General features: G+C 40.4%; 1 protein-coding gene across 3 annotated transcripts in view; it reads left to right on the forward strand.

Moving 5' to 3' along the window:
- Positions 1–4526: 4526 nt before the first annotated feature.
- The window catches only part of TRIO (trio Rho guanine nucleotide exchange factor), a 249792-nt gene continuing 241459 nt past the window's right edge, over positions 4527–12859 (forward strand). Inside the window, exon 1 of one of the 3 annotated variants that reach the window (XM_088130970.1) lies at positions 4527–5600. In XM_088130970.1, coding sequence (XP_087987096.1) covers positions 5495–5600 — 106 coding nt within the window. In that variant the 5' untranslated portion in view covers positions 4527–5494. The remainder of the gene's footprint in view (positions 5601–12859) is intronic. The other 2 variants (XM_088130969.1, XM_007420371.4) reach the window with 2 other exon arrangements.

Consider the following 12859-nt stretch of genomic DNA (forward strand, 5'->3'; position numbering starts at 1 on the left):
ATTAGTAAGGAAGGCAGTTTATTAAAGCACATTGAAGGGAGGGATGATAAATCACCAAACACTAATCACATTGTTTGTCAAACTTCATTGTGGGTTTTGTGTGGGAGAACATTGGAGTGAGATGTAACAAAAGCCCATGGAACTAAGAGACTTCTGAAACGTGTAGTGCTGTAAGCCTTTATGTATTCCACATTATTGCGTTGCACGGAAATAACTTGCACTTCTCTATGTCCATGAAGTTGTCAGATAAATATCTGGAGTATTTAAGATCTGTTGATCTAATTTTGAGCCACTGTTCTCTGCCAGCAAAGACTCCTAAAGCGGAATATTTTCAAACTTTTCTGAAGTGAAAAGCAACCTAAAGAAAAAATAATTACTCAGTTGTCCAGGCTAGTAAAGTTCTTCAGTGTCATGCCAAAAAATGAAGTAATGGCCAAAGGCCCTTTTGTGTTGGAGGCTTCTTGAGCCTCAAGCTTTTGTTTAGCCTCCAGAGTGAGCAAGCCATAGCCTGATTTATTGAATGAAACTTACAAATCTCTTTCATCCATCTGCTGCCAAATTCACTTAACTGAGTGTAATTTGAATTGTTTATATTGCTTGTCTTGTTTTGTACTTTTTCCATCCGCAATACCTTAATTTTGAAATAGGTGGTTAAATAACTGCTAAGATGGAGCAGTATGCATCTCATGGTGGACTTAATATAAGGTTTGTCTTCCTTGAAACCTGCTTTCTTTTGGCAACTTAGCCCTACAGAATTGTCTTTACTTAAATTATTTTTTATTTATATGTATACCATCTTGTAACACAAGTAAAAAATACTTTTTCCTTGTTAAGAATTATTATTTATTTGTAGTATATTCTTTTCAAAGTAGCCCTACTGTTCTTACATTGGTCCAGAAGAGTGACTCTATTATTTGATATAATTTCAAATATATAGGGCTATCAATATGTGACGATTCTTCCTCAGTATGTCTTCCTGGGAACATCAGATCAGGGGTCCAAAAATGTTGTTTCTTGGACACTATGTCTTCAAATATATGCTCAGACATCCTTATGCCTGTTCAATACATATGGGAGCACCTACTGCAACTCTTTAAAGCAGCCATGTCTTTTCATAAGATTATATAGCACTGCTTTAAAGAATTGAATAGGTGCAGCACTTGCACCCCTCCATGTTCTGAAGCATCTTTTTAGAAGCAAAACTGAAGCATTGCAAAACTATAGTATCTTGTGATATTTATACAAATATTGTCCTTGCAAGATGTGGCAGTGTTTTTTAACAAGAGTAATAGATGGATTCATAAAGATTAAATCTATCAAGTATTAGCCATATAGCTAAATGAGAAGTTCTGTAACATAGTTCATAAATTACACCAAGCCATTATGTGGTTTGTCTATGTGGCGTAGTGTATTGCTTTTACTCCCTGATTGTGATTTACTCACTAAACTATGATTAACAAAAAATGACTTAATGTGATATGTGAATTCAGTAGTAGCACTATGATGAAAGATGTTTCTAGACTGGCCCAGTATAACCCCCCACCCCCGAGTGCTATTAAACATTAGTTGCTTGAGTGTTCTTGTCTCTCCTCTGTGATGATGTTCTTCAAATGATGCCAGCATCCTTCAGCCATTCTTGCATTCATTCCAATTATCCTCAGGAGAATCCTCGTGTGTATGTCGCTAAATACACTGGTTTCCATACAAGCTACAATACTATGATGCCTAATTTTTTTTTTTTTTTAAGGTTGAAGAGGTCTTACAATTGTCCTCATTAAGTGACACCTAATCAACAGGTATGTTTCTTTACATTTTTAGGCAACATGGCTAGATTTTGAACCGTACAGCTAAAAAACTACAATTGTTTAAATAGACACTTTTGTTCTCCTATTAGTTGAATGTTCTTCTGTTTTCCCAATTAACACCTTCATTTTGGAATATATGACAATTTACACATCAATCTTCTACTGCTGTTTTACCTAAGATTGCCATCTCATTTATTTTTGTGCTCATTTTTGTGCTCTTGTTCCTTTTTTGTCCACCACTAGTGATAAAATCCCATGTCCAAAATGTTTCTGCCCAGCAGCAGATAAATTTGCACAGGAAGGTTCTACAAACTTTTAGTAATCAATGACCCAGTTACAGGAATATTGAAGATACATCATATAGAATGCATTCGGAGATGTCCTTGTTGTCATTATGGAACTCACTGGCAGGCAAAAACTTTTTTGTGGGGGGAGGAACTTTTTTGTGGCCCCTAAAGCTCTCTGTGTGGGTGGAGTCAAAATACTCCTTTTTTTAATGGGCATGTTTTAAAGGTCAAAATATATGATTAAGCCTTTTAGAAGCTTAAGGCTCCAATTTCATCCTCTAAGAACTCTGAAGCAAATCAGGGACCTATATCCACATTTGGAATATAGTCCTCAGCATGCTACATGAACCCCAATATGGCCCCTGAGTTGGCAGAAGTTATGCATAAATCATTGGCTGCTTAAAATGTGAATAGGCATTTTCTGCTCAGGCATGCTGGCATCATCTATAGGCAAATATGGCGCCAATTTTTTTTTTTTTTTAAGCACCTAGAGCTCTCTTTGCCAGAATTTGCCAAATTGGCGACTGTTTTCTTCCATTTGAGGCAGGAAAGCAACAAAAGTATAATTTATGCTGTAAGAGAAACCTGACACATTAAATGAATAAAATCCCATATGTTCCTCAACTCCAAATCCCAGAAAGAAATTGAAATTCTTAAATCTGAAGTTATTCCACAAACTGTGTTTGGTTGGGTACATTTAGCTTCACTAGCAAAATAAGTATCATCCATGAAAGAATGTCCACAGATATCTTTTCAGATGTCTCACTGAAACATTAACAAATCACTAGAAGACATTTGTTGATGTCTTCAGCAGAAATTTCTGAGTGCTGTGGGGTTAGGAGTTGAGTGGATCTCCAGCCCAGCAAAACCCTAGATGTCATATTCTGTATTTGCCCTTTTGCTTGTGTGAGATCACAGTTTCACTTAGCATAGCAAATGTGGACTCCCAGTTGGTAACCCACAGCTTGTTCATTATTGCCCCTTTCCTGAATATTACGACTTACGTTGCTCCTTATATTACTGCATGCACATGTCAGTGAACTAGTTTTTAGCCATTGATCCATGTTTATGAACCAGTTCACTGGCAGCATCCAGGGGAGCTGGAGCTGTGGTAATGAGTGGCTCTGGTCTGGCCAGTTGATTGGCAGCGAACATGGAACAGCACTTGGTGGATCTCTACAGACCCCCAGTTAACTGTGGATCAGCTTTTCTGAATCACTGCAAGAAGGAGAGCAACCCACAGCATATCACAACATCAGTGGGTGAGCCTTATTTTGAACAATTATTGTACTATATATCCTAAAGAAAAATACCCTTTTTAAAAATTGAGCACATTGATCAAAACCCTGGAGAATACAAAATGGAGAAGAGAGAGAAAAGGAGCTAAAATATGGATACAGTGTATATGGATACCAGATCAAAAGTATGACACTCAAATCAATATTGCAGAATTGAACACGCTGTTGAGAAATTTCAGGAAGGCTCCCAAAAGACAAGATGAAATCCCTGAAGTTCTAAAGCTGAACTATCACACTAATATCAGGAGGAAGACCAGAACACAGGTTGCTGGTGAGTTCAACTCTGTGTTTTTATTTAAAGACTCAGCATGGAGCCACTGAAAGTCTGTTCTCTTCCCCCACCCCTTATAGCTACACCCAAATTTTAATGTTGCATGAGATCATCTTCAAATAAAACCGTAGAAATGCTGCCATATGGTCTGACTCCAGACATACAACATAACGAATTAGCACAAGGGAGCAGAACACATATTTTATAGCTGAGAGAAAGAAAAAGAGAGAAAGAAAGAGATCTTAATAAGGAAAATTGAAATTGAACTGTAAAAAAAAAAAAGTGGAAAGATATAGGTTTTCCTGACAAATAAGGACAGCAATCTTGAAAGGGCTTAACTTGGGAGTACATCCTTTTCAAACTCAATTGAACTTGCTAGTCATAAAATCGCCGGATAAAACGCCCAGTCTTTGGCAGGGGCAGATTATAAAAATGTATGCCCGTTACAACCTTGGGTCTCTTCCGAATCCTGCTCGTGAAGGCTGAGCTGGGAACAGAAAACGCTTTCCGATTAAACAATCGGGCGCCCACCTCCACCCCTATAAACTTCACCGGGTAGATCTCGATCATTGTTGCCTCGTGAAGCCTTCCCCATTGTCAGAATAAAGATGGCTCGTGCCAACTATTTCAAACGAGAGGTTAGAGATCCCTTCTACCTCTACCCCACCTTCCTTTCGGGATGCAAAAGCGAACGTAGCTTTTCGAGCTACTGTAATTATTGGCTGGGTAAGGGAGACCGGGCTGGGGCATTTCTTGGAGAAGAGAGCGGGTCCTTCGCAAATCTCAGTTGCAGACACCACGCCTTATGATGGCCTCCCCCAGAAAGAGGGCGCTCTTTGATCCTCTTGGTCAACAAGGCGCAGAAACTGACTAAAGCATCTATGTACTGTGTTAAAGGGGATTCCCTGCCTGGACTCTGGCAGCCGCTTCTAACGCGCTCCCAGCCAATAGAAAACCGTTCTTTTCTTTAGCCGCGCGCTCCAATCACCGCTCTCGATTGCTTCTTCCTGTGCAACCTGCCGAAGGCTGACGGAGGCGTCCGGAGCTTTCCGACAGGCTGCCCTCCCTGCGTCCCAGTGCTGCTCTCTCCCTCTTTTTCTTTTCCCTTGACTTCCCTGGGCGGGGATTGAACTCTCTTCCTTCCTCCTCTGTTCCCACCCACCTTTGCAATTGCAATCAAGATGGAGGAGCGGGGCGGCTTCAGCTCCGGTCCAGGGCACTGTTGCTAACGCAGCTGTTCCTGCCTGGCTCCCCAAAGACCGCAATAACCTTCCACCAACTTGCACGCCCGCTGCCGCCTGCTTTCATTCTCTTTCCCTCTCACCGGCTTTCTGCTGCTGCATTGATTGCAGCCCCTTCCTCCCATCAACATCCATGCGCCCTCCCTTCCCCCTCCTGCGATTGTCTCTTTTTTTTTTTTTGCTCCCGCATGCATCCATTACTTATGCATGCGCCGCACACCCTGCCTCTCTGGAGGGGCTGCCGGGGGCTCTCCTAGAACGGTGATCGCTGAGCGCACACCTTCCGTCGTGTCCTCCTCCTATTATTGTAACCATTTGCTGCTGCCTGTGCAATCGAGCCATCCATCCATTCAGCCACCTCTTTCTCTCCCCCCGCCCCCCCCCACACCTTTGCAGCATCACCACCACCGTGTCTCTGGATGGATTTCTTCCTCGTTTTTTGCTAGAAGGTGAAGCCGGGGATCCGGCGGGGGACAAAAACAGGGGGTCGTTTTCCCGTCATCCTGCTGTCAGGATCTAGGAAGGAGGCTGATCATCGTGGCGGTAGTAGAGGGATCAGATCCGGAGGAGCCACCGACCTCAGTCAGTAGCCATGAGCGGTTCCACCACCGCCTCCTCGAACAGCGGCAACGCGGCTGGGGAAGGGGCGGAAGACGCTGCCAAGGATTCCGCAGACATCGCGGCTTTCTTCCGTTCGGGTAAGTTCCCTTTTTTGCTGAAAAAGAATGTGATCTTCCTGGGGTGGGGTGGGGTGGGGTGAGGTGATGATGTTCAAAAGAGTTCGGGGAAAAAGGGGAGATTCTCCTCTTCCCGTCTCTTCTCCCAGCGGGGCGGGAATTGATGCTGTCTACATCCATGTCCACAAACATTCCGTGTCTGGAACCGAAAATCATGCCTTAGGAAGTGCTTCTCTTTCGAATACTTATGAAGACGAGGTGATGCTTCTTTGGCCCCTGGTAAAAATAATCTTTCTCTAGCTCAGGTTTCTTGTTGCAACTCCCCTTTACTATAGAGTCGTCTTGTTAAAGAAGCTGGCCTATAGAGAGTGAAAAAGGCTTGGTTTTCTGTAGATCGTAAAGATGGACAGGAGGTACATCAAGCTTACTTGTACACCTTAAGGATGATCCACAGTTGATTGACAAGGGTTCTTACCTCTCACTGTTTATCAAAAATGTGATTTAAAAAACAAAACAAAACCAAACACCTATATTTGAAAGATCTGTGGGGTATCAGGAGTGGACTTACGTTTGAACAGACAGTGGGTTCAATTCAATGCAACACAACACAAATTCATAATATCAAGGTGGGCTTAGAGGAACACTTTTTGAAAATTTAAAATGTGCCTCTTACACTTGACTTTGATGGATGAATCTTGAAGATCTAATAAACACAGTGGAATCTGATAAGCCAGAAGTCTGTCATCCCTGCTGTGCTCCTAAGTGTGCCTTAATGTTATAACCATGGCCTTGTTCAGCAGCCTCAGTTCCTGATCACTGTAGTTGGTGGGGATGGCAACAAATACAACTCTTTTTGTTTTATTTTCCAGAAAAGAAAGCATGATTTAGTTTGCAACCTTTGCAGGTCCTTTGGTAGTTGTTTTTTTATTAAAATGGTAAGGTAGCAGACATTCCCTCCACCCAATTTATTTGCCTTGTAGTGTCAATTCTTATACTATAGAGTGCCGTATTGATTACATGAAATGGGAAGCTAAAATCTGATTGGGTTCATTTTTCAGGGGGGTGCTTTTTAGGAATCTGATAGAAGAAGTGGACATCAAATGTCTTTGTGCTTCGTATTTGTTATAAGGTATGGTTTTTAGAGGGCCTGATGGCAAAGCAATGTATGTATCTTTGAGACTAAGGCTGTAAGAAAAATACTTCGACACAAGGCAAATGCCAGAAGCCTTTCCTTACATGGTCACTCCAGCTGTTGTGGTAACCTTCTTGGATCCAATTACAGTGGTGGTAAACTTTTTCTTTTTTTAAAGCTTGTTGATGGCCTACTAGCTGGAAATGGAAAGAAAAATAATAAAAGCAAACATTAATTTGCTCAGGCTATATCCAGGAAGGTCAAGCAAAAAGGGAACCTGAGGTGTGCTGTGTGTTGTTGAAATTGTCAGCTTCCACTTTTTGTGGGAGCTCAGTGTTTGGAGCATAAGTAAGGGGAATATCCTTAAAGTTGTGGAGAGGGAGAAACAAGCACTCGCAGGGATAGCCTTTGGGGTATGTGCTTTGCATGATTGACATGGAAATGCTGTGTTATTTTAGAAAGTATGTGTGTGTGTTCTTGGGATACAAGTGGGAAGTTGCAGGTTTCTCTTTTGTTGCCTTGAGTGAAACCGATAGTATTTAGAACCAAAGAAGGGTTCAGTGATACTGTTAGACAAATTCAGGCAAAGCAATGGGTCCGACTCTGTATTTTGGAGGTAAGGCCTGTCAGTAGTGGGGTGAGAGATGGGACTATCATTACAATGTTTGGCTGCTGCCAAAGTATGCAGAAGGAAAAGCATGTCAAAAAACGACTTCCTTCCCATCTCTGGCTTGAATTGCTTTCTGAACACTCCTTTCCTTAAGCCAGTAACAGACAAAGGTGTATTTTTGTCTTCTAGATTAACACCACCTATATGCCGCTTATTATCCTTTGAAGGGGAGGGGGAATGAGCAACAAGCTTGAGAACGTATTAATTGGAATGCCTTTTAAAAGACTAAGCCTACTGAGATCTAGGGAGACACATTTCTTGAAAAATGAAGTACAGGGAGGTTGAGTGAAGCCTGCATGTTGGCCTCTCTTTGTGTTAGGCGTGTAGAAGGAAATCCAGATATAACTTGATTACCCATCAGTGTAGTGGCTTGCATGTACTCTCTTTGACAAAAAAAAAAGGGGGGGTATTGTCCATGGGCAAAGGAAAGCTATCAAGAGGTTATGTTAGATGCTTGTATTCACACCTGAGCAGAAATGGCTGAGCTCAGGCTACTTTACTGAAGGTAGCATCTGATTTGCAATGATGATGTCTGCATAGACAGGGGGAAGACTGGCGAGCGTTTTCATTCTGTAATGTGGATCCCGTTCTTCAGAAATCCACAGTCTTGTTTGTTATTGCTGTAATTGGGCAGTGCTCAGGCCAGAGGCTTCTTATTCTTTCTGGCTTTACGAAATCACATATCACCCAGCATTGTGTTTGCAATATCATTTGCATTCTAGGGCATTTTAATATCACATAGTTTCATAATAATTTCACAAGGTCGGCATTATTCCAATTGGAATTGTCTGATTTGCTCTGTCTTGCATTTCAAAGATGTTTTGAAGTTATGTGCCAATAGTAAAATAAGATGTTCCTTACTCTTGCATTTGGACCACTCTTTGTCAGTGGGGTGGCTTTGATATATAATGGACTTATGTAAAAAGTCTAAATAGTAACTCCAATTTTAATCATCTGAAGCTCAGGAAGTGGGTGGCTTTTCTTCCTGGTCACAATAGAGATGATCATCATCTCCTCCTCTTCCCCCTTCCCCTCCTCCCCTTCCCCTTCCCTTCCCCCCTTTTCCTCCTCCTCCTCCTCCTCCTCCTCTCATTTTAAAGCATATTCCACTTGGATGGTTCTGTTTCAGAAATTATTTGATTCAATATATTACTACCCATTGGACCACTGGAAATGTTTGCAATAAAAGCATAAACATTCATGTTGATACTGGTGGAAAATATGAAAACCTGTAAAAATCATAGTTATGGGCAAATATTTCCTTCCTTTCAGAAGTGACTTAAAGCAAGCTATAGAGTGACATGACCTGGCATATTCCAGATGATTTTTTTTAAAACTTATCTTAATTAGATCCTGGGCTATTTAATTAATATTTTTAAAACAGTATCCAGAAGTTTGGAGGTAGTTTTCTGTATTAGTTGATCATTGGTTTTATACTATGAAAAGCATCCTAATAAGTATTTGTATAGGGAAAACCTGGAATGGGGGCATAAGGAGGGGTAGGTAGTTGATATTCAGTGTGAATATATAATGGGGAAAGAGAAGAAATGCAATCACTGGGAACGGGGAGAAAGGGGAGAATTAGAAAGGATCCGGGGGCGGTGTGGGGTGGGGAATTAAGCCAAAGAGCAGCGTTCCAGGCATGTAAGTAGGAGTATGTAGTTGGGCAGCAACAGTGACTGGTCTTTTAGGACTGCAAAGGAGGGAGTGGGCTTTGAATTTAAATTGATGCTGCAGCTGTTAAAAGGGTGTATTAGTCATTGGGAAGGATGAACTTTTTATGGCATGGAATGTATTGACTGGGCTGCCAGTTGCTTCCACTGGGCTAGTTAGTCTAAATCGATCTTCAATTTTGTATGTTAGGGCCTGAAGGGGTTGAATAGCCTGATCACCTATTAGAAGGAAAGAAACAAAAGTTTTAGGAAGACACATATGTGATTGTATGCTTTGTAATTATAATTAAATGCTGCACCATGCTGAAAAGATCTAAGAAACAAAGTGAGATTGTGCTTGCAGTTGGACAGGTCCAGCAAAACTGAATATAATCTTCTAGTCTGTGTTGACAAAGTACTGTAGTACAGAAATAGCACTTCCTTCTGTTTGTAAAACGCTGGCCTACATCCCCATGTAGTCTAGTGATTGTGCTATGAGAATGTACAGTTATACAATACTAAGCTAAATTGATAAGCAGCAGCTAGATTTCTTGATCTTTTCTTATGAAAAAAGCCACAGCTATGGGGATCTTCAAACTGAATTGTGGTGAAGCAGCATTAGCTGAGTGGGAGAAAAAGGTCCAAGCCATTTCCACTTTCTTTCATAAAGCTCTTCTTTCTATATAAGGTTGACAAGAATTCATCTCCCCCTGCCACCCTAAACAGCTATCTGAGTTCAGGGCTGCTCACAGTTACTTTATATTGTTTGGACACATAATTTCATCCCATCTTGTTTAGTCTTGGATAGCAGACCATGGTGCTTTTAAGGACATTTCTTTAAAAAAAACCTGCAGCACATTTTATTTTCTAAGAAAAAGTGGACAGACGTCTCAGCATGCTATGAGCTGGTGGGAATGTTCCTTTACAGTATATTTAAAGAAGCAGATACAGTAATATTTGTGACCAGATCCAATATGCACCTTTTGAAAGAATGGTGTATCAAGCCTGTGGTCATAATACTTTGGTATATATAGGGTTTCTGCCAATTTTGTCTTAATTGGCAAAAGGTAATATTGGTAGCACCGTAGAGCTTCCATATTAAAAAGCACCACAAAGGCATTATTCATTGTGTTAAAGCACATCTAGTTGTACTGTATACAAGGTATAAGAAAGAATTCTTGCCATGTTCTTCACCCCTCATTCTTTCCTGTTCCCTGCAATTATATAACTTGACCCACTAGATCTGATGTGCTGCTTAGCACTTCATGGTCTACATTTTTAAAATACCTTCTAAAAATAGATGGAGGAGTGACTTTGAACAAACTAGATCAAGAAAAGTTTCGGAAGTTGTGTAATGTTTGAAGATATTTTAGTCTACCATTTGAACTACTTTAAAAGGAATTAGTTTCTTTTTATTGAATAGTTTTACAATGCCCCAAATGATGAAATCCAAACTTTCAAATTTAACTGTTTCCTGGTTATAAAACTCCATATTAATAGCATACATATTTAAACCATGTCGGTTGCTGCTAAAGAACACTTATCCATTGCTGAGATTTCTATTCATGAGCCTACCCCTTTATTTATGTTGTCATTGTTATCTGTGGCTGCTATTCCATTTATGAGAGGGAGAAGTGAAATGATAAAAAGGTCTTCTGGAGCGGACAGCTGTAACAAATTTAATAAAAAAAGTTACCCTCCTGGCTTTCCGGAAATGATTAAAGACCTGGCTCTGCCAGCTTGTGTGGGGTGACAACAATCTTATCCAATCCTGAGGGTGGCTAGTGCCTTGATGATGCTCCTTTAAATCTGTCCTTGGATCTATTTATTTTCTATTTATTTAATATTATTGTACGTTGTAATTTTAATTGATTTTAACCGTTTCGTAAACCACCCAGAGTCATTTCAACGAGATGGGCAGTGACAGATTTGATAGATAGATAGATAGATAGATAGATAGATAGATAGATAGATAGATGCCAATATAAGTAAAGATAGCTCTAAGGAAGGTAGATAATATGTCAAAGTAGGCACATCACATTCCTTTGAGGATGCCTCTTGCAGCAGAAGATGAATATTACTGGGAAGTGATCTTCTGAGAGAAATTTGTCATTTATTTGTTATAATTACCTTTGTGCATGTTCCTGAAGAATCATGAGCTTCCATAGAATATAATTTAAAAACAATTTCTCTAAATGAAACCAATTTGTTTTTAATAACTAAGGAGGGATAATCTTTGATGGGGTATATCATCTTCTATTCTTTCCCCATGAGATCAGGTTGCTTGATATTTTATCATTTTCTTTAAAAAACTATTATTGCTAAAACTCATGCTTTACCTTAATATTTTTCTTCTCGTCCTCATTAATGCAACACGATGCTTTTGGGGTGGTTCTCCTTCTGCAGTTTTCTCCAGAACTTTTCACTTACTGATATTGTGTTCATCGTTGGCAGCATGGCATACTTGTTTTCTTATTTTGCATGTAGTTTGTCATTTAAATCACACCAGGTAGGAGCTGGCTAACTAGATTCTAGATTTGGAAGCTAAGCAGAGTTGAGCTTGGTTAATACTTGGGGTGGGAGACCACTAGAAATGAAGGCAAGCAGTGGCCATCCCCTTCCATATTGTTGCCAAGAAAACTAAATGGTTGTGTCCATATAGTCATGAGCAGACTTTAATTCTCTTTAACTCACCTTGTTGATTGGAGCATGGCTTCGTTAGCTTACCTTTCAGTTTTGGGACTTGCCTTGATGCTTTGACTGGCTGTATTCTGTCATTTTTCATTTAACTCCAATATGTTTAGCTTTCCAATCATTTAAGAAAAATGGGAACAATCTCCTTAATTGAATGTTGTCTTTAAATAGCCTTGATAATAATGGGAACCAGTTTGGTGTAGTGATTAAGGCATAAGGTAGAGACTGGGAGACCATGAGTTCTAATCCTGCCTTAGACACGAAGCCAGCTGGGTGACCTTGGGCCAGTCACTCTCTTTCAGCCCTAGGAAGGAGGCAGTGGAAACCACTTCTGAAAAACCTTGCCAGGAAAACTGCAGGGACTTGTCCAGGCAGTTGCCAGGAGTCAACAATGGATCAAAGGTATGATAATAATGGTGGTGATGGTGATGGTGATGATGATGATTGCCTTGGGTGCAATCCCAAAACATCCAGAGTACCACTTGAAGGCCACTGGCATTGACAAAATCACCACGAGTCAGTTGCAAAAGGCAGCTTTACTTGGAACAGCTTACATTCTGTGACAATACCTTTGACACCATCAAACAACAACTGCCTATCCCAGGTCCTTGGGAAGGACTTGACAGATGGATAAAAATGCCAAATCCAGTCTAAACATCTGGCTGACTGTGGAACCAACAATAATAACATGTATCTATTATACTCTGGTTTCACTTCAGGTAGTATAAATCTTTCACCTATTTGTTATTGCATTTGTAAATCTGCCTTTTTTTTTTTTTTGCCTTTTTTGATCCTCAGAGCAGCCTCTGAAATATATTGAGCTGAGACAGAATGACCGACCTAAAATCACCCAGTGAAATCTATGGCTGAGGAGGAATCTGATAGTCTCAAAGCTCACATTGTAGCTAATATGTTGGATTAAATTTGATAACATTTATAGGGAAATCACAATTGCATTTTGCCATCAGGTCCCATTGTTCAGATGCAAATACTGCTAAGCCTTATGACAAACTCTCGGGTTATTTCTTTGCATGACCTTTCTAACTTATAGCTGAAGTATTTCACAAGTGTACTTATCCAAACACGCGCACTATTTATTGTTGATTCTGGCATCCCTCAGTTTGCAGAATCG

The sequence above is a fragment of the Python bivittatus genome, unplaced genomic scaffold (genome assembly GCF_059951505.1).
Source record: "Python bivittatus isolate LINGU-HERP-01145 unplaced genomic scaffold, Pbiv_v1 ctg000840_np1212, whole genome shotgun sequence".
NCBI lineage: Eukaryota > Metazoa > Chordata > Lepidosauria > Squamata > Pythonidae > Python > Python bivittatus.